General features: G+C 37.4%; 2 protein-coding genes across 3 annotated transcripts in view; one reads left to right on the forward strand and one right to left on the reverse strand.

The window, feature by feature from the left end:
• The first annotated feature begins 246 nt into the window (after positions 1–246).
• LOC127413806 (5-hydroxytryptamine receptor 1D) lies at positions 247–6,123 on the forward strand. The gene is made up of 3 exons (XM_051651220.1): positions 247–349; positions 1,919–2,079; positions 4,804–6,123. The coding sequence occupies exons 1-3, from the start codon at positions 253–255 to the stop codon at positions 6,121–6,123; spliced, it is 1,578 nt and encodes a 525-aa protein (XP_051507180.1). The 5' UTR covers positions 247–252.
• Positions 6,124–9,511: 3,388 nt separating this feature from the next.
• LOC127414068 (putative thiamine transporter SLC35F3) overlaps positions 9,512–18,617 on the reverse strand; it is an 82,429-nt gene continuing 73,323 nt past the window's right edge. For both annotated transcript variants that reach the window (XM_051651782.1, XM_051651783.1), the window contains 5 exons: positions 17,529–17,748; positions 13,645–13,770; positions 13,018–13,210; positions 12,811–12,900; positions 9,512–11,605 (listed from right to left, as the gene is read on the reverse strand). In XM_051651782.1, coding sequence (XP_051507742.1) covers positions 11,367–11,605; positions 12,811–12,900; positions 13,018–13,210; positions 13,645–13,770; positions 17,529–17,748 — 868 coding nt within the window. In that variant the 3' untranslated portion in view covers positions 9,512–11,366. The remainder of the gene's footprint in view (positions 11,606–12,810; positions 12,901–13,017; positions 13,211–13,644; positions 13,771–17,528; positions 17,749–18,617) is intronic.

Consider the following 18,617-nt stretch of genomic DNA (forward strand, 5'->3'; position numbering starts at 1 on the left):
TCTGCTGTGAGGATAAATAAGTTATTGTTTTAGTAATAATATAAAAATATAATAGATTTTTAAATCGGCCTTTCGCATTGGTATAATATAGGAATGTTGTTTTGTATATTTTAAATGGCCAGATTGAATGTGATGCACCAAGGAATTGGGATATACAGAGCGTTTCCATATCAGGTTTAATTACATTTTTTATTGTTTTAAATGGAGCCCTCGATGAATCAGTGGTTTGATTCGCATGAGCCCGAGTTGGAGATGCGGACTGCAGTGAGGAACTCGACGCTTCTGTCGCCTCGGGCACGTCTGATGCTGGAAACGCTGATGGTGCTCATGAGTGTGGCCGCAGCGATGGGTGAGCTATAAAATTACTCAAAAACAAACTTATAGATCACTTAAAAAAAAAAAAAAAAAAAAAAAAAAAAGTCTGTCATAATTTACACACCCTTGTGCTGTTCCAAACCTCATCTGACTGTCTTCCTGGAACACAAAAGGAGATGTTAGGCAGAATGTTAGGCTCAGTCACCATGTATTCTTTTTCACTGTATGGAGAGAAAAAACAATGCAAGCACAGTGAATGGTGACTAAGATTAAAATTATGCCAATATGCTTCTCAGTATGGGTTCCACAACAGAAAGTAATTCATATGGGTCTGGAACAACATGAGAATGAGTAAATTATGACATGATTTTATCTTTTAGGTGAATTTTGCCTTTAAATATGTATTAATCGTAAAATGGAAAATGAAACATTTTAAACTATATTCAGTCACAGGTAGCCAACACAAAATGACTTCTAACAGAAGTTAACATTATTACGTGATATAATAATTAACAAATATGTTTATTCGGGCCTGGGTAGCTCAGTGGTAAAATACGCTGTCTACCACCCCTGGAGTTCACTAGTTCGAATCCCAGGGTGTGCTGAGTGATTCCAGCCAGGTCTCCTAAGCAACCTAATTGGCCTGGTTGCTAGGGAGGGTAGAGTCACATGGGGTAACCTCTTCGTGGTCGCTATAATGTGGTTCGTTCTCGGTGGGGTGCGTGGTGAGTTGAGTGTGGTTCCCGCGGTGGATGGCATGAAGCCTCCACACGCGCTATGTCTCCGTGGCAACGCGCTCAACAAGCCACGTGTTAAGATGCGCGGGTTGACGGTTTCAGACGCGGAGGCAACTGAGATTCATCCTCTGCCACCCAGACTGAGGCGAATCACTACGTGACCACGAGGACTTAGAGCGCACTGGGAATTAGGCATTCCAAATTGGGAATTGAGGGGAAAAATCCGCCCCCCCCCCCCCCCCTTGTTGAACCATCTTGTTGGTCAAGATTACAATAAAGAACATATTTCAAATCAGCAATAAAATTTGATGATACTGGAATTATAAATTGTGATTCTTTACCTCATATTACACTAAAAAATGCAATTTACCCAGCTTGTATAGCTAATGCGCATGTGCGTTCTAGAGTTGATTGACATGTGATGTCTGTATCTAAGAGGTGATTGGCTCTTTTAACTGTAAGGCGGGACTTCCTTTCTACATCAGTTGACCATTGGGTGCTCAGAGCTCCTTGGTTGAGTGTTCCAATTTCTCCCATTCATTTTAATAGAAGTGGCCCGTCTCTGCTAAATAATCTCTGGTTGCAAATCTTATGAAACTGACTCAATTTCATGTTAGTACTGGTGATTTGATGTTTATGCAGTACCAGCATTTTAAAGGTTCAAACAGAATAATGAAAAATAGAATTGTTATTGAAGGTTTGAAATAACAGTTACGAAAACATGTCTTAAGTTTCAGAATTGAAAACTCTTTCCCATCTTTACCCTAACATTTCAAGCAAACCTAATTTCTAAAATTGGTATTTATTTTTACTAAATTCATATAAAATGTGTTCTGCTCTTTTGTGGTTTTGTGCCCTCTTGTCAGGAAATGTTCTGGTCATTGTGATTGTGGCCGCCACAAAAACCTTCCACACTGTGACCTCTGTCCTCATCATTAATCTGGCCATTTGTGATTTCTTAGTCGGAATAGGCGTCATGCCGTTTGTGGCTGTTTCCATTATAAACAACGGATGGATCAGCTGCAATGTTAGTATCACTTTACACCCAACATTTTATACCTTAATTCACCAAAAAAATAAAAAATAAAAAAAATAATACAATTCTGTCACTATTTACCTCATGTTCTTCCAACCCTGTATTATGTTTTTGTTTTGTTTTTTCTGTGAAAAAAAATAAAATAAAAAATTCAGATTCTTCACGCAGCTCCTTTCCTTACAAAAGTTCATAGTGAACATGGCTTATTAATAATCCATATATATATATATATATATACAGGTGCATCTCAATAAATTAGAATGTCGTGGAAAAGTTCATTTATTTCAGTAATTCAACTCAAATTGTGAAACTCATGTATTAAATAAATTCAATGCACACAGACTGAAGTAGTTTAAGTCTTTGGTTCTTTTAATTGTGATGATTTTGGCTCACATTTAACAAAAACCCACCAATTCACTATCTCAAAAAATTAGAATACATCATAAGACCAATAAAAAAAACATTTTTAGTGAATTGTTGGCCTTCTGGAAAGTATGTTCATTTACTGTATATGTACTCAATACTTGGTAGGGGCTCCTTTTGCTTTAATTACTGCCTCAATTCGGCGTGGCATGGAGGTGATCAGTTTGTGGCACTGCTGAGGTGGTATGGAAGCCCAGGTTTCTTTGACAGTGGCCTTCAGCTCATCTGCATTTTTTGGTCTCTTGTTTCTCATTTTCCTCTTGACAATACCCCATAGATTCTCTATGGAGTTCAGGTCTGGTGAGTTTGCTGGCCAGTCAAGCACACCAACACCATGGTCATTTAACCAACTTTTGGTGCTTTTGGCAGTGTGGGCAGGTGCCAAATCCTGCTGGAAAATGAAATCAGCATCTTTAAAAAGCTGGTCATCAGAAGGAAGCATGAAGTGCTCCAAAATGTCTTGGTAAACGGGTGCAGTGACTTTGGTTTTCAAAAAACACAATGGACCAACACCAGCAGATGACATTGCACCCCAAATCATCACAGACTGTGGAAACTTAACACTGGACTTCAAGCAACTTGGGCTATGAGCTTCTCCACCCTTCCTCCAGACTCTAGGACCTTGGTTTCCAAATGAAATACAAAACTTGCTCTCATCTGAAAAGAGGACTTTGGAACACTGGGCAACAGTCCAATTCTTCTTCTCCTTAGCCCAGATAAGACGCCTTTGACGTTGTCTGTGGTTCAGGAGTGGCTTAACAAGAGGAATACGACAACTGTAGCCAAATTCCTTGACATGTCTGTGTGTGGTGGCTCTTGATGCCTTGACCCCAGCCTCAGTCCATTCCTTGTGAAGTTCACCCAAATTCTTGAATCGATTTTGCTTGACAATCATAAGGCTGCGGTTCTCTCGGTTGGTTGTGCATCTTTTTCTTCCACACTTTTTCCTTCCACTCAACTTTCTGTTAACATGCTTGGATACAGCACTCTGTGAACAGCCAGCTTCTTTGGCAATGAATGTTTGTGACTTACCCTCCTTGTGAAGGGTGTCAATGATTGTCTTCTGGACAACTGTCAGATCAGCAGTCTTCCCCATGACTGTGTAGCCTAGTGAACCAAACTGAGAAACCATTTTGAAGGCTCAAGAAACCTTTGCAGGTGTTTTGAGTTGATTAGCTGATTGGCATGTCACCATATTCTAATTTGTTGAGATAGTGAATTGGTGGGTTTTTGTTAAATGTGAGCCAAAATCATCACAATTAAAAGAACCAAAGACTTAAACTACTTCAGTCTGTGTGCACTGAATTTATTTAATACACGAGTTTCACAATTTGAGTTGAATTACTGAAATAAATGAACTTTTCCACGACATTCTAATTTATTGAGATGCACCTGTATATATATAATTGTAATTTCAGTTGTTGTTCACTGATAATCTTCCTCTCCAGTGAGCTGTTACTTCGAGAACCTTTTTAACAGGATTATTAAATCAGTGAGTTGCACTCCAAGTCAATCAGATTCATGAATGAGACATTCTTTTGAGACAGTTCTTATCAGTGAGTTGGTTGATCTGATTCACAAACCACTGAATGATTTGTTCACAAATCAGAGTGATCCGGTCCTCAAGATTAACTCAGTGAGAGCATTAACATGCTTGTTCTTACACCGATTATGCTTCATAAATCAACAATGTGTGTGGTCATGTAAATGGCATAAACGTCTCTCCTTCATCAGTGTAATATCCTAAACAGTTTAAGCAAAGATTTTTGCCCTTTACCCCGATTTCACATTGCATGTAAACCCCTTTGCTGGCGTTCTTACTGGCTTGTAACTGTTTACGATTTAATGTCAAAAGCAGAGAACAATCAGGTTATTTCAAATCTCATGTAAATGTGGTTTTCTTACGTTGTCTGATTTTTATTTAATAAGCTGATTTCTGGTAGTTATCAGTGTATTGGTGTGCATGTACAGGTAATGTTCTCAATGATCCAGTGACATGGACCAATTTTATGGTGCTTTTTTTAAACATTTTTGGAACTCATTTCCCATGACCACAATGAAATGTCATCGTACAGGAAAGACCTGCATGAAAATTCTTCAAATTGTTGAATATCAAATTTTTTGATCCACAGTAGGAAGTCATACAGGTTTGGAATGACATAAGAATGAGTAAATAATTACAGAAGTAATATTTTTGGGTGAACTGTTCCTTTAATATGTTTGAAGTTCCAAAATTTTCAAGTTATAGTTTAGATATCTATGCTCATTTTGAACTTTTTCGTGGTTTTGCAGCATCTGTGCATGTATGTCGGATACACCTCCTCCGTCTACTGCACTGCATCTGTCTTAACACTTGCTGCTATCGCACTGGATCGTTACTTCTCCATCGTTGACTGCCTGAAGTACAGTTCCAGCTGCACAATATGGAGAACAAGTATGGCTGTGCTATGGATCTGGTTGCAAGCCATGGTGACCAGCTGTCCTCCTCTCCTCGGCTGGAGCAACGTAAGCTTTGTGGCTCCCATGTTCAGCTGCGCTGTGAACTGGGCAAAGAGCCTCAGCTACACCGTCTTTATGTCTACACTATCTTTTTTTCTACCAGCTATGGTCATCCTGTTCTGTTATGTGAAGATTGTTCGTGTGGCCCGGCACCACGCTAGGAGAATCCACAGCTTGGAAGAACATTTCCAGCGTAACAGGATCAAACCCACTTCAGCTTCTATCTTGAATCTTCAAAATTCATCCACGGACATGGAAACTTACATGCCCTCCAGGCTGGTGTATTATGTGAGTGGTAGGTTTGTGACTGATGCTCAGTTGGATGTTCCTGGAGAAATATCTCCAGATGCACCATCTGGAGGAGAGACCTCTTCCAGGACATCTGGTGGACGTCTTAACTCCTTTCTGGCTCAATTCCATAATAGCAGTCCTCAACATCCAAACCAACCTCAGCATCATGGCATCCTTAGGCTATTTCTAGTAATCGCTGCTTTCTTTCTATGCTGGACGCCATACATTAGTGTAGCTCTAGTGCAGGCCACCGAAACTGCCCTTTCTCGCACCACGAGCCTCGTTCCTCCATCGGTGGTCACCTTCTCCTACTTGCTGGTTTTGTTCAATTCTGATATCAACCCTTTGCTGTATGCGCTCCTCAGCAAGCGCTTCCAGGGGGCTCTCCAGAGTTTGGGATGGAAGATCCTAACTAGATTGGCGAGCTTTGTTGGACGAGAAGGAGTTGAGAGACCTACAAGTAGAGGTGGAGGAGAAAGTGAACCCACTAATGTGACAATCCACAGTTCCACACCGCATTTAAGAAATGATGGGGCGCCTCTGGAGTCAACATACTCCTCTGTCTTAACTTTCAGATCGACATTCCCCAACAACTTTAGGGAGCAACTGAGTAATGTTCTTCCAACTGGTAGTTTGGCTACCTCCTCTCACCCTGTTTGTCATAAATGTGGTGGAAATGGCTCTAAGATGGTTGAGCAGCTGCAGGTTCCCTCAAGACAACATCAGAGGAATAGACTCCCCTACTCGGCTGCAACTAAAAAGAAACAAGCGACGTTCTTTTATGGACAGATTACAGTACGAGTAGAGCATGATATCTGCTAAGCATTTCACATGTTGTCCTTTGTAACTGAAAACTCATTTGCAATTTGCATAATATTTTGCATATTGATCACTATTTAATTGTTCACTCAGAAATTAAAGTTCTTTCATCATTTGCTGATGTCATTCCAAACCTGTATGTTTTTTTTTACTTCCATGGAACACTAATGGAAATGTTGCAGAATGACAGGCTCAGTCACCATTCACTTTCATTATATGGAAAAAAAAAAAAAAGATGCAGTGACTGTGAATGGTGACTGATTTCTTTCATTCTACTTCGCATCTCATTAAGTGTTCCACAGAAGAAGTAAGGTCATATGGGTTCGGAACGATATGAGTGTGGGTAAATGTTGACAGAATTTTCATTTTAAGGTGAACTATCCCTTTAAAGTAATATTCTGGGTTCAGTACGAGTTAAGCTCAATCAACAGCATTTGTGGCATAATGTTGATTACCACAAAAGTTAATTTCGAAGAGTCCCTCTTTTTCTTAAATAAATAAATACAAAATCTGGGTTACAGTAAGGCACTTACAATGGAAGTGAAGTAAAGTGGGTCAATCTGTAAACGTTAAAGTACTCTCTGTTTAAAAAATATAGCCACAGTTTGTGAACAATATGCATGTTCAATATTTTATTATTTTAGTGTGATAAAATTGTCAACTTGTCGCGTAAATTTAAAGTCATAACCTGTAATGTCAGTACTTTAGTAGTGTGCCTTGAAAATTATTATTTAAACAAATTTACAGCTCAAATAATATGCAAGTTTTAACAGAGGAACTACTCTGTGTTGTAAGATTTGCATTTCTGCATTTTAAACCCTCCAATAATGGACCCTGTTAACTTCTTTTGAAAATTCCCCACTGTAACTGTACACTGTATTTTAGTTTTTTTAAGAATAGGAGGGATTAGTCGCAATAATTTTGTGGTAATCACCATTATGCCACAAATACTGTCGATTGAGCTTAACTTCTGTTGAACCAGGTGGAATGTTCCATTAAGCATTATCAATGTAAGATTGTGCATGTCAATTTTATGTGGTCATGACATTTAAGCTAAAAGCCTGGATAGAACTTTACACAGATAAGGTCAATAAGTAAGGGATAATGTACAGTCAGCCAGATGTCATCGCAAAATATACCCAGACAGGGTGATCTTGTATTAGCCTTTAGGGCTGACTGTACATTATCCGGCTTATTACACGGCTACTAACCAAATAAATAAATACATGAACATTAAATATTGATTTGCATTGAAATTATGTAATTATGTGAGAAGAAATAAATCACTGGATAGCTGAAATCCACCTCCATTTTTGTTGGTGTTTATTTTGAAATTAATGACTGTCTGACAGCTCATTATGCAACTTAATACAAGACTACTTGCCAAATTAAATAAATAAAGGCACATGAAACATTGATTTGAGTTTAAATTAAATTATTTTATTAGCTTGCAGAAATCGAACAGTGATCCGAGAAGCAGGAACGATGACTTGCAATACCTGTTTGAGAGGTCTTATACGTGGATGGGCGGTTGTTACTGAGCAATATCAGACTGCTAGATGGCGCCACTGACCAATCAGAATTGAAGACTCCTGAGAGCCGTGTATAATTGATTCCATCACACTAGTATCAACATTTACAATGATTAGGACTTGTAACTAATTTTGAAAGTGTACATCATAATGTTTATTGCTGGTCTATGTTTACTTACATTATATGTACCTTACTGTATGATTTTGAGGGTTGAGTCTAATGCCCAACCGATTTATTGGTCTGACGATATTATCGGCCGATATTAGCCTTTCACAGATTGTATCGCCGTATATGTTTTCCGATATGTGCAGATATGAAAAAAAAAAAAAAAAAAAAACTATTTCAGAACATATAATGCAGAAAACAATGCTTGGGGTGATTTAGAATTGGTGTTATAACGTAGTTTGTCCAGCAGAGCGCGCTCCGACTTCATTGTTTACAGAGCTGAGCTGACGGTGGTTCTGCTGACAGTGTGGAGTTAAGCAGCGTCCTCACGGTAAGTTGTTAACTAGTTTGCGAAATACATACTGGAAAGTTTAGAATAAACAATGACTGCATAATTTTCCCTTTTCAATAAAACGAATATAACATTAACACTGTCCCTGACAACCATGTCACTCATGTTTATCACATCTGTTTGCTATGTTAGCCAGCTATAGTTTGTCAGTGCAGTCAGTAACATAGCAAATTGAAAGGTAAGCATCAGAGCATCTTTTTGCAGTTCAGCAGATAACGGTGCGGTGGTGGACTGTGTCTGTTGAGTGTTGATTTCATGCTACATTGTTACCTAATTGGTGAGACACAATGCTGGAAAGTAAATAAACAACGTCCATCTTTGACTCTCCATGAAAACGAGCTTACAGCTAACTAGCTAACCACATAGCTACTTTCAGACCTTGTCAGCTGAGTGGAGGCTAATGTACAAACATGTATTTACCAAACTGTTTTGTTAAGGATTCGCAGTTTGGTACCCCCTTCAACCGAACAATTGCATTTACAAAATGTAATATTTAAAAGTCTGGTTTTCCGCCATTTCCCCTGAACTTGTATAGCAGAATGTGGTGTAACACCGTATTGTTTATGACTGTTTCGTTATACATTAACAGCAAAATATTGCTGTACTTTAGTACAATTTAGAGGTACTTGCACTTCACTTGAGTATTACCATGGCATTTTCTATTACTTTATACTTCCACTCCACTACATTTCAGAAGTAAATATTGTACTTTTCCCACTGCATTTATTTTTTAACAGCTATAGTTACTAGTTAATTTTCAGATCAATATTTTATATGTAAAATATATAATCAGTTAAAATGAACTGTTATCTCTACATTTAAAAAATACCCATCATAAAAATGCCCATCTTAAATAAATATATTCTTTCCTCTATCACCTACAGATGGCTGAAAAGCGACAGCGAACGGGCAGTAAGGTGTGGGACTACTTCTCCAAAGGTGATGTAGTTGTCTGCAATACCTACAAAAATAAGATAAGCCAGGGATCTAGCAAATCCAGTCAAAAGAATACCACCAATTTGTGGTCTCACCTGAAAGTGAGACCAGCTCAAAAATTAAGTATATCGGCCACCATATCGGTAATCGGTGATTTTTTTTTTCCCCATCTAAAATTGGTACCTGTATCGGTCAGGCTCTAGTTGAGTCAAATTATTTTCTGTTGATAGAGCTTAACTTAAATTATGTTTCATGTCTCTACATAATTCTAGTAAAATTTTAACTCAGTTTTATTTAAACAAAATTCAAATAAACTGAAGAGAATTGTAAAGTTCCACATGGTACAGTTGATTTTTTGAAAACAAACAAAACAGATGTATTAAAATGCATTTTCGTTTATTTGTTTTGATGTCATTTTCCTCAAATGTGATCATAATGCATTTCAGTGTAAAAATCATTCCTTACAAAGGTTTACAATAATGTCTAGCGATAATTCCAGAGGAATACAATATTATATTTATTGTCATCATAGCAATGACAATGGGAGACAGTGCTGATGAGATCCTATTACAAATCAATGCGAAGGCAGTGAAACCGTCAGTGAGCATTTATTGTCATTTTCTGCATGCTGTAGATCTAATTCCATTTCAAATGGAACAGTCCATAAGATTTAGAAATAAAAAAATAAAAATAAAAATTCATTCTGACAGCTTGTGTTCGAGAAAAGTGACTTAAGTCTTATGAAGTGCAGAATGTGTGTTTTGTGTTTGTAAAGGTGGCACTGCAGTTCCAGTCACCACCTTTGCAAAGCATATAGTGTAGGCAGGGGCTTAAATTCCAGGGGGAATTAATCAAAACAAGCAAGTACCATGATCAATGGAAACATGTAAATGCTTCACGCTGCAACCTCCACCCCAATGTTCAAGCCAAATCTATGCCCTTGAGTGTAGGTGCACTTTTCAGAAATTGTCATACATTCACAGGATGCTCATAGCCCCCTCGACGGTAACGCAACTTGCTGAAAAACGCCTTTTCAATTTGACCTTGAAGTGTCCTCACAGTGGTTAGTATGTGATTCAGAAAAAAATGTCATGGACAGACAAGAGAAATCGCCTCAGTGTAAACAGTCTTGAATTCCTGTCGCCCCCTTTAGGAGACCATGGGCATTGCTGTTAACTAACATGAGTTCCAAAAACATCATTCACAGTTTGGAAGGCAAAATCCCTCTGGGGCTCAGACGGACCCATAAGAACTTTGTTGTATGAGAAAGAAGCACAAGTTGCAGTTCATAATATCCATTTCAATGTTTGGCACATGTTCTAATGGGTGCCTGTTGTGGATCTTGTCAGTGAGAGTCATACATTTACTCACCCTCATGTCAAATCCAAACCTGTGTGACAGCTTCCATTGAAAACAAAAGGAAACATTTTTGAAGAATATCCTGACCACTCTTTTCCATGTAATGAAACTGAATGAGGACTGGGGCTGCCAAGCTCCAAAATGACCATAAAAAGTATTATAAAAGTGGTCCAAATGACTCTTGTGTTATATTCAAAAATTTTGAAGCCATATGATAAAATTTAAGTCTGGAGTTCAACTTACTGATTCAATGAGCCTGTCGCAGCAGTTAAAATCCCACAGTAGGGGAATATTATCAGTAAATAATGACTTAACTTTGTTCTGATTCTCACACAAAGCTATCGTATGACTTAAGAAGACTTGCAATACAGCCCACAAGTCATATGGACAACTTTTATGGTGCTTTTTTGTCCATTTTGAAGTTTTACAGTCACTGGTCCTCGTCCATTTTGATTGTGTGAAAGTTAGCAGCTCAGACATTCTGCTGAACTTCTCCTTTGATGTTCTACAGAAGTAAGAAAATCATACAGATTTGGAACAACATGAGTGCGAGTAAATAATGACAGAATTTAAATTTTTGGGTGAACTATCTCTTTAAGAGCAGTAAAGTAACAAATATGTTCTTTGAAGAAAGTGAAACCATCTCCAGATCTGCAAGGAATCTGTAATGTTATCTGTAATATTAGTCAAGAAATCAATCAACTTATAATGGAACAAAGTTGTTGTTCACATCCACTAACAGTAGGCAGAATCCGCCAAAAACGGTTTGCTTTTGGGAATGTGCTCTTATAATGTGTATGGCCACAGAGTCTTGCTGACTGAAAACATCGTGGAACGAATTCTGTTCCTGACATATTTCAAACTTCCTTCAATTACATGAATGGGAGAATGTGAGAGTGTGTCAGTGTGAAAACGTGGACATGGAGGTCCTTGTCCGTCGGGTCCAGTTTAGTCCTGAGCTGGTTCCAGTTTCGGTCGGCTCTACAGGCTGTTCACGCTTTCTGAGTTTGGTGCCGAGCTCGATCAGACACTGATCCCAGTCCTCTGGTAACAGCAGCATCAGGAATCCCAGACAGATGATGAACACAGCGATGAGTCGCACTGTGTTGAAGTGGATATCACAAGTATACAGGTCTACCACTGCAACCCACACAAAACATACATTTAGAGCCAAATTATATCCACCACTTCAAATGGTCTGGGTGAAGGTTACACTTAAAGGAAAAGTTTTCATCAATATTTCATCAACAAATTTTCAGTGAACATTGAAGTTATTGCATGTTTCAGAAGTCTTCAAAAATAGTGCATAAGTCCTATGGACTACTTTTATGGAACTTGTCAGTGTAAGTCACCATCCACTTTCATTTTGTAGAAAAGTCTAGATATTATGCTAAATATCCAATTTTGCGTTTTATAGAAGAAAGAACAACATGCACAGGGTTCCCATACATTTTGACCAATGAATTTCCATGCTTTTGCCCATAATTTGTGATGTTTGGATAAGGGTTTTTAGAAATTATTTTAAAGAGCACTCACAAAGAGTTTCTAGTCAATGAAATATTTTAGCAAAACTTGAAATGTTTATATACATCATATACATTTCCTGGCCTTTTCTATCACTCTTTTTTTTTTTTTTTTTAGATTTTATTAATTTCCAAGACTTTTTAAGGCTTAGAATATCAATTTTACAACAGAAACTACAGTTCAACTGTGGAATTTGCAGTAAAACCATAACCACAAATGTACCATGGTTTTACTACAGTAAGCACATTTTAAATATGATATCTGTGGTAAAACCATAGTAATAATACAGGAAAACAAAAACTATGGTTATAAAAATCATAATCTTCCAAAATCTTTCTAAAACTATGGTTTTACAAATATCATAAATATGGTTACTCTAGTAAAACCATCGTAAATTTTGTGATTATGGTTTTACTACAAATACTATAGTTGAACAAAAGTTACTAAAGTTAAACCATGGTAAATGGTGTGGTTACTATGATTTTACCATAGTTCAATTACGTTACTGTAGTAAAACCACAAGGGATGAATAAAGGTATTGTGAGGTAACCCAAAATGATTGGGAATGCAAACTATTGCAAGGGAAGACAAAACTTTTTGTGAGGGAGTGCAAAACTATTTCAGAATATAAATTCCCTCCCTGTCCTCTAAGGGGCCTCCGTATGTATCAAACAACATGAGGGTAAATTTTTGTCATCACTTTTTTTTTTTTTTGGCTGAACTATCCCTTTAAAACAATAAGTGGCACAAAATATTGTTTTTCTATTAACAATTTCCATAGATACAAGCAGCAAAGTTTACTCTGATGGAAATCAACTCACTTGCATTGACCGGGATGCTCAGCACAATGCCAAGTGAAATCAGCGTTGGGTATGTAATGGCAATTCCAAAGTTCACCAGAATATTAAATGCTATAGAGGAAAAACAGATAAACAGTGAAGTCAGTACATTTGTGTTTAGATCTCTTGAGCCAGCAATAATAAATGTGTCACAATATAATCCTTTATTTTCGGTCTGTCTGCAATTACCTAGTAAAAGTCCAGCTACTCCACAAATGTAGGCCCAAGGCAGATCCCCTATAGATGTGAAGTATTCAGCATGTGTGAAGTACAGTATAACTGGCACAAAGCTCAATAAGACAAAGTTTGCACCTCCGACAATTGTCAGAAACAGAGCGGCCTCTCCAAACTTGGCACTGCCCAACACAAGCTTGAAGAGCACCTGAGGGGGAAAAGAAAAATCAAGACAAGATAATTATACAGTAAAAAAGAAAATTCATCATCTTAGGTGAAGGAATAGAGTAGCCTGCTAGAAATGGTAGCCAATAAAAAGCTAAAACTGATCTTTCTGTCCAGTTTCCTTATTGATTTGTCCTTTTCAGATGGCCTCCAAGAGTTGAAAGCACATCGTAAATCAATCAAGGCTAATAGATTAGCAGGGGTCATTTTAATTACAGAAAACAAGGCAGAGCACTGCACTCCCATGACATGTTATTCAATGTAAGGAGGCTATTGACGAACACAGTTTCAGTTACAAAGAACTGTAGACAGAACCAAATGACATGACGGAACTGAAGAAGATTAAGTACATAATGCTAAAATACACACAATGGACAGCAATAAGAAAAGGGTCATAACTATTTGAAATGAGGTTACCTTGTACAGCGCCGAGGCGGACGCAGAGGCCACTACAAATGTGATGCCTATAACCGAATGACTGTGAAACCCATCAGCGTAGGTCAGCATCACTATTCCAGCTATGGCCAGAATTGCTGCAACAATCTAGTAAAAGAACAAAATAAAAGTCAATGTGTTCATTCAAACAGCAGAGAGTTGGCACAGTAGGGTTTTCCACTTTTTGCTAAAAAGTTTTATCAGTATTTCATTATGTTTGCACTTATATTGGCCTCGTCAAGCTCAATAGTTCAACTCTATTACAGGAAAAAAAAATATACAAACAACACATTGTCATTATACAATGTGTTGATTCAAACAGCAGAAAGGTGGCCCATTTTCTACTTTTTTCTAAAACGCAGTATCTGTCCTCATGCTTCCTTTTCTGTTCAACCCTGTTATGCTGTTATGCATTTTCACTTATAATAATGATTTGATCTTCCTGATATCATACTGTATTGGAGGGAGTGAAATCATAATTTCTGACCAAATGGTTCCTAACCCTAACCTTTTTCAGTATTTTTTATTATTTTTAAATGTATATTGGCCTCATTAAAGGGATAGTTTACCCAAAATTGAAAATTCTCTCATTATTTACTGACATTTCATGCCATCCCAGATGAGTATGACTTTCTTTCTTCTGCAGAACACAAACAAAGATTTTTAGAAGAATATCTCTGCTCTGTAAGTCCTCAAAATGCAAGTGAATGGTGATCAGGCTTTTGAAGCTCCAAAAAGCAGACCAAGTCAGCATAAAAGTAATCCACAAGACTCCAGTGGTTAAATCAATGTCTAATGAAGTGATCCAGTTGGTTTTGGTTTAGAACAGACCAAAATATAACTCCTTTTTCACTGTATATATTGACAGCGGTTTCCTTGGCGATTTTATTTCAAGCTCGATTACGATTCCTATAGCGCCATCTAGTGCTCTGCGCATGCGTCAAGCACTAGGAAATGTAGTCAAACTTGAAATCATGATCGTGCCTTGAGGCTGCAATGGCAAGATACAAGTTTCAAGTTTCAAATTTTATTGGTCACATACATAACCTTACACAGTACGACATGTAGTGAAATTCTTGGTACGACTTTTCTCCCCACAGTTTATGATACAATTATATATATATATATATATATATATATATTTATAGAGAGAGAGAGAGAGAGTGAGAGAGAGAGGAGTAGAAATAGAAGTAAAAACCACAATTAAAAAACACAATTTACAACACAATAAAATACACAATAAAATAGGAGAAAGAAGAAATGTATACTGTATGTACAAAGTATGAATATGATGTAGAGGTGGTAGCAGCAACAGTCTGACTGGCAGTATGTACATTTTGCAAGGCAATTGTGCAGTAATGTTGACCTGCAACAGGCTGATTTTATAGAAGTGATGTTGTAAATGTATAATAATGATAATATAATAATATGATACAGTGAAAAGGAGTTATGTTTTGGTCTGTTCTCACCCAAAACCAACTGGATCGCTTCAGAAGACATCCTTTAAACCACTGGAGTCTTGTGGATTACTTTTATGCTGACTTTATCTCCTTTTTGGAGCTGCAAAGGCCTGGCCACCATTCACTTGCATTGTGAGGACCTACAGAGCTGAGATGTTCCTCTAAAAATCTTTGTTTGTGTTCTGCAGAAGAAAAAAATTGGATCTGGGATGACATGAGTAAATGATGAGAGAAATTTCCTTTTTGGGTGAACTATCCCTTTAAGCTTAATAATTCAACTCTGTTACGGGGAAAAACAAATCAAAGTGCTCTATGTTTTACAGAACCAAAAAATAAATAAAATAATATATATATATATATATATATATAATAGCAAACTGCTTTTATATATATATATATATATATATATATATATATATATATAATTAAGAACTATTATTCATAAAGCAAATGAAGCCTATTCTTTGAACCACAGACACTGAACCCGTTTACATGCAAACCAATACGTTGACTACTCTCAAAAATCAGCTTAAATCAGATTTTAAAAATCAGACAAAGAAAGAAATCGTTTACATGATATTTGAAATAGTTATGTTATTCTCCGCTTTTGACATCAAACCGTGAAGAGGCATGCGCACAACACATGCTCACATTGGATAAGCCGGTAAGAATGCTGGTTAAGGTGTTTACATGCAACGCGAAATCAGCGTAATGGGCAAAAATCTACCCGTGTTGATCGGTTTATTCTTACGCTGTTTGTGACCTTACACCGATAAAGGAACAGCGTTTAATGTGTTTACATGACCACACATGACTTGGCTTATTAAGAATAATCGGTGTAAGTACATGCATGTAAATGGGCTCAGTGTAACTTTATTATTATGATTATATTTACAATTAGGCACAAAACCCCAATTTTCATTACCGTCATGCAAAATATTTTATTCTCACTACTATACTGCTAATTAAATAAAGAATATTATTTTGTAAGATTAAGATTATATAAATTGTAAATTATTTATACATCATGGTAGTATATGTTGTTCTGCTTTTAGTTTCAATAAAAAAACATGATTTTACAGTGATTTTTTTTTTCTCCAATTATTAATTGTAACAAAAATGTCACACTCCAAATATGGGCCTAAAAATAGGCTTCAATGAATGGTATTTCATATTTATGTTCTTGTAAATTTGGAACATAATGTGACTTGGACATGTCCTTTGAAATTCAACCACATGATAAAAGGGGCTGTAAGTGATTTTTTAATGAAACAACACACCTCATTACCTGTAATATATCACTGAAATAAATGTCATTTAATATCACACTTGTCTCTTTAACAGCCCTAGGCTCTGTAAACAGCTGGTCAGATTCTTTGTAGCCAATCAGAATATTCTGAAGCACTTTCTGCCTGTCAATCATTCACAGTGCAGCCCATATATGGGCAAAAGGAAACTGAGAGTGTCAATTTGAGAGTTGTCCGTTTGTCACGTGAGAACACCATTTTGCTACTGTTGCTTTTGACAACTAGCGTCCTAGAACCTGTACATGGTCAATATAACTGTTTGGGTTTGCTGACATAAAATTTCATATTTATTTTTCGGTCACACTTTATTTTAGGTGTCTTTAACTACTATTATTAACTACAGGTAGGTTTAGGAGTAGAGTTAGGGTTAGATGTTTTAGGGTAAAGGTTGTGTTAGGGGTAGGGTTAACAGTGTAACTACAATGCAACAACATGTACTGTATGTACTGAACATAATAAGTACATTGTATCAAATACTTAAGTACATAGTAGTTAAAGTCACCTAATATAAAGTGCAACCTATTCTTCATACTTGTGAAATTGAGATGCTTTCCTGCTCCATCTCTGATTATAATGTTCTCCAAGTCTATACTTGTGTCTACATGTCTTTAGAAAGAGGGAGTGTGTCTAATTCAATGGCTAATTCTCATGGAAGTTCTAGAACAGCGACCATTGCTTACAGCACATTTAAATAGTAGACTTACAAATGACTGCAAAATCTGTTACATTCATTCATACTGTTGCAGGCTTATGTAACAAAGCAGCAAAAATGAGCAGCACCGTACATATGTAAACTGCATCGTGAACTAAACTCCCTCTGACTCACCCAACACAGAGAAAGTTCATGCTCACAGTCTTAAGACCATCTCTCATCATGTTCTTTAGATGGCAACCAAAATAACTTCCACTGCTGCAGGTACATCTAAATACCTTGACTTCCCAAAATGTGCATTGACTGTGTGTGTGTGTGTGTGTGTGTGTGTGTATTTCTGTCTTGATCCATTTATCACTCTGAGTCAGTCGATCAAGCATTATGAAAAGTGCATGACAAATCGATGTCTTGAATTTCATCCATCTATCCAATGGTCCGTGCACTTACCCTGACGCCCATGAAGCGATCCCGCAGCACAATCCAGGAGAGGAGAAAAACAAAGGCTTTATTGCAGCAGAAGAGGGCAGATACATCGGTTGTGTTGATCTTCCTCAGCGCCTGCAGGTACAGGTAGTTTGTCAGGATCCACAGCAGCCCGAAGGGAGCCACTTTAGTGAAGAACACCTTTGCCGTCAGTCCATCGTCCCCAAAGAACCGACAACACTCTCTACAAAACACCATACAGACATAAATAAAACATTGTCTAAATCATGCAGACTAGATTTGTCTTATGTATTGTTGAATAATAAATTCAAAAGACATCATACTAGGACCAGAGTAAATTTTTAATTTATACTTTCCAATCAACATTTATGACCCAAAAATGCTACACAAATCAAAACCATCTTATATTTCAGCTTGATCAAAGTAGCCACCCTTTGCATGGATTTAGTTACATTAAAATTGTAGTTTACACGGGCTGAAGCCCAGGGGCCCACAACTCCCAGGGGGGCCCATCTTGCGGAGTCCGCCACCCTATTCTCCGCCGTCCATGGTCGCGGGAGGAGCGCGTGTAAACACTTTCAGCGGGAGACGCTGTTGTAAACACGGAGACAGTGCAAAACCGTATAAGCCGTCCATGTAGCGCATGTAACTGGACTGCATTTCAAAGACCGGCAGCTTATGAATAACATTAGGCTTTGGACAGAATTGAAGCATTACACTAGAATTTATATTTCACTGCACTGGGCTTCCAAGACAAAGCAGGAAGATATTTTTCACCAACAAGCCAGTTTAAATAGCAATAAAACTGCTTCGTATTCAGGACACAAACAATAAAAGGAGAGATTCTGCAAGGGGTCCTATCCGAGGGATTACAACCCATGATACAGTACAGTACCAGACATACCCGGAATTACCTCAGTGTCAGATCAAGGGATTTCATTAAATGTAACAGCTGAATATTCTAACTGTATTACATTGAATCTTTGTCTTTTTGCCAAATCAAAAGTTACTGTACATATTATCAGATCATTCTGGAATACATAAAATGTGCCTATTACCTGACAGATATCACTGAAATACAGTGATATCTGT

This window comes from Myxocyprinus asiaticus, chromosome 23, assembly GCF_019703515.2.
Source record: "Myxocyprinus asiaticus isolate MX2 ecotype Aquarium Trade chromosome 23, UBuf_Myxa_2, whole genome shotgun sequence".
Classification (NCBI taxonomy): domain Eukaryota; kingdom Metazoa; phylum Chordata; class Actinopteri; order Cypriniformes; family Catostomidae; genus Myxocyprinus; species Myxocyprinus asiaticus.

Bases quoted from the DNA above. Each gene is read 5' to 3' on its own strand.
- LOC127413806 (XM_051651220.1), top strand. From the start codon at position 253: ATGCGGACTGCAGTGAGGAACTCGACGCTTCTGTCGCCTCGGGCACGT. The intron at 350-1,918 runs GTGAGCTATAAA...CCCTCTTGTCAG, and splicing joins GAGTGTGGCCGCAGCGATGG to GAAATGTTCTGGTCATTGTG. The intron at 2,080-4,803 runs GTTAGTATCACT...GTGGTTTTGCAG, and splicing joins ACGGATGGATCAGCTGCAAT to CATCTGTGCATGTATGTCGG.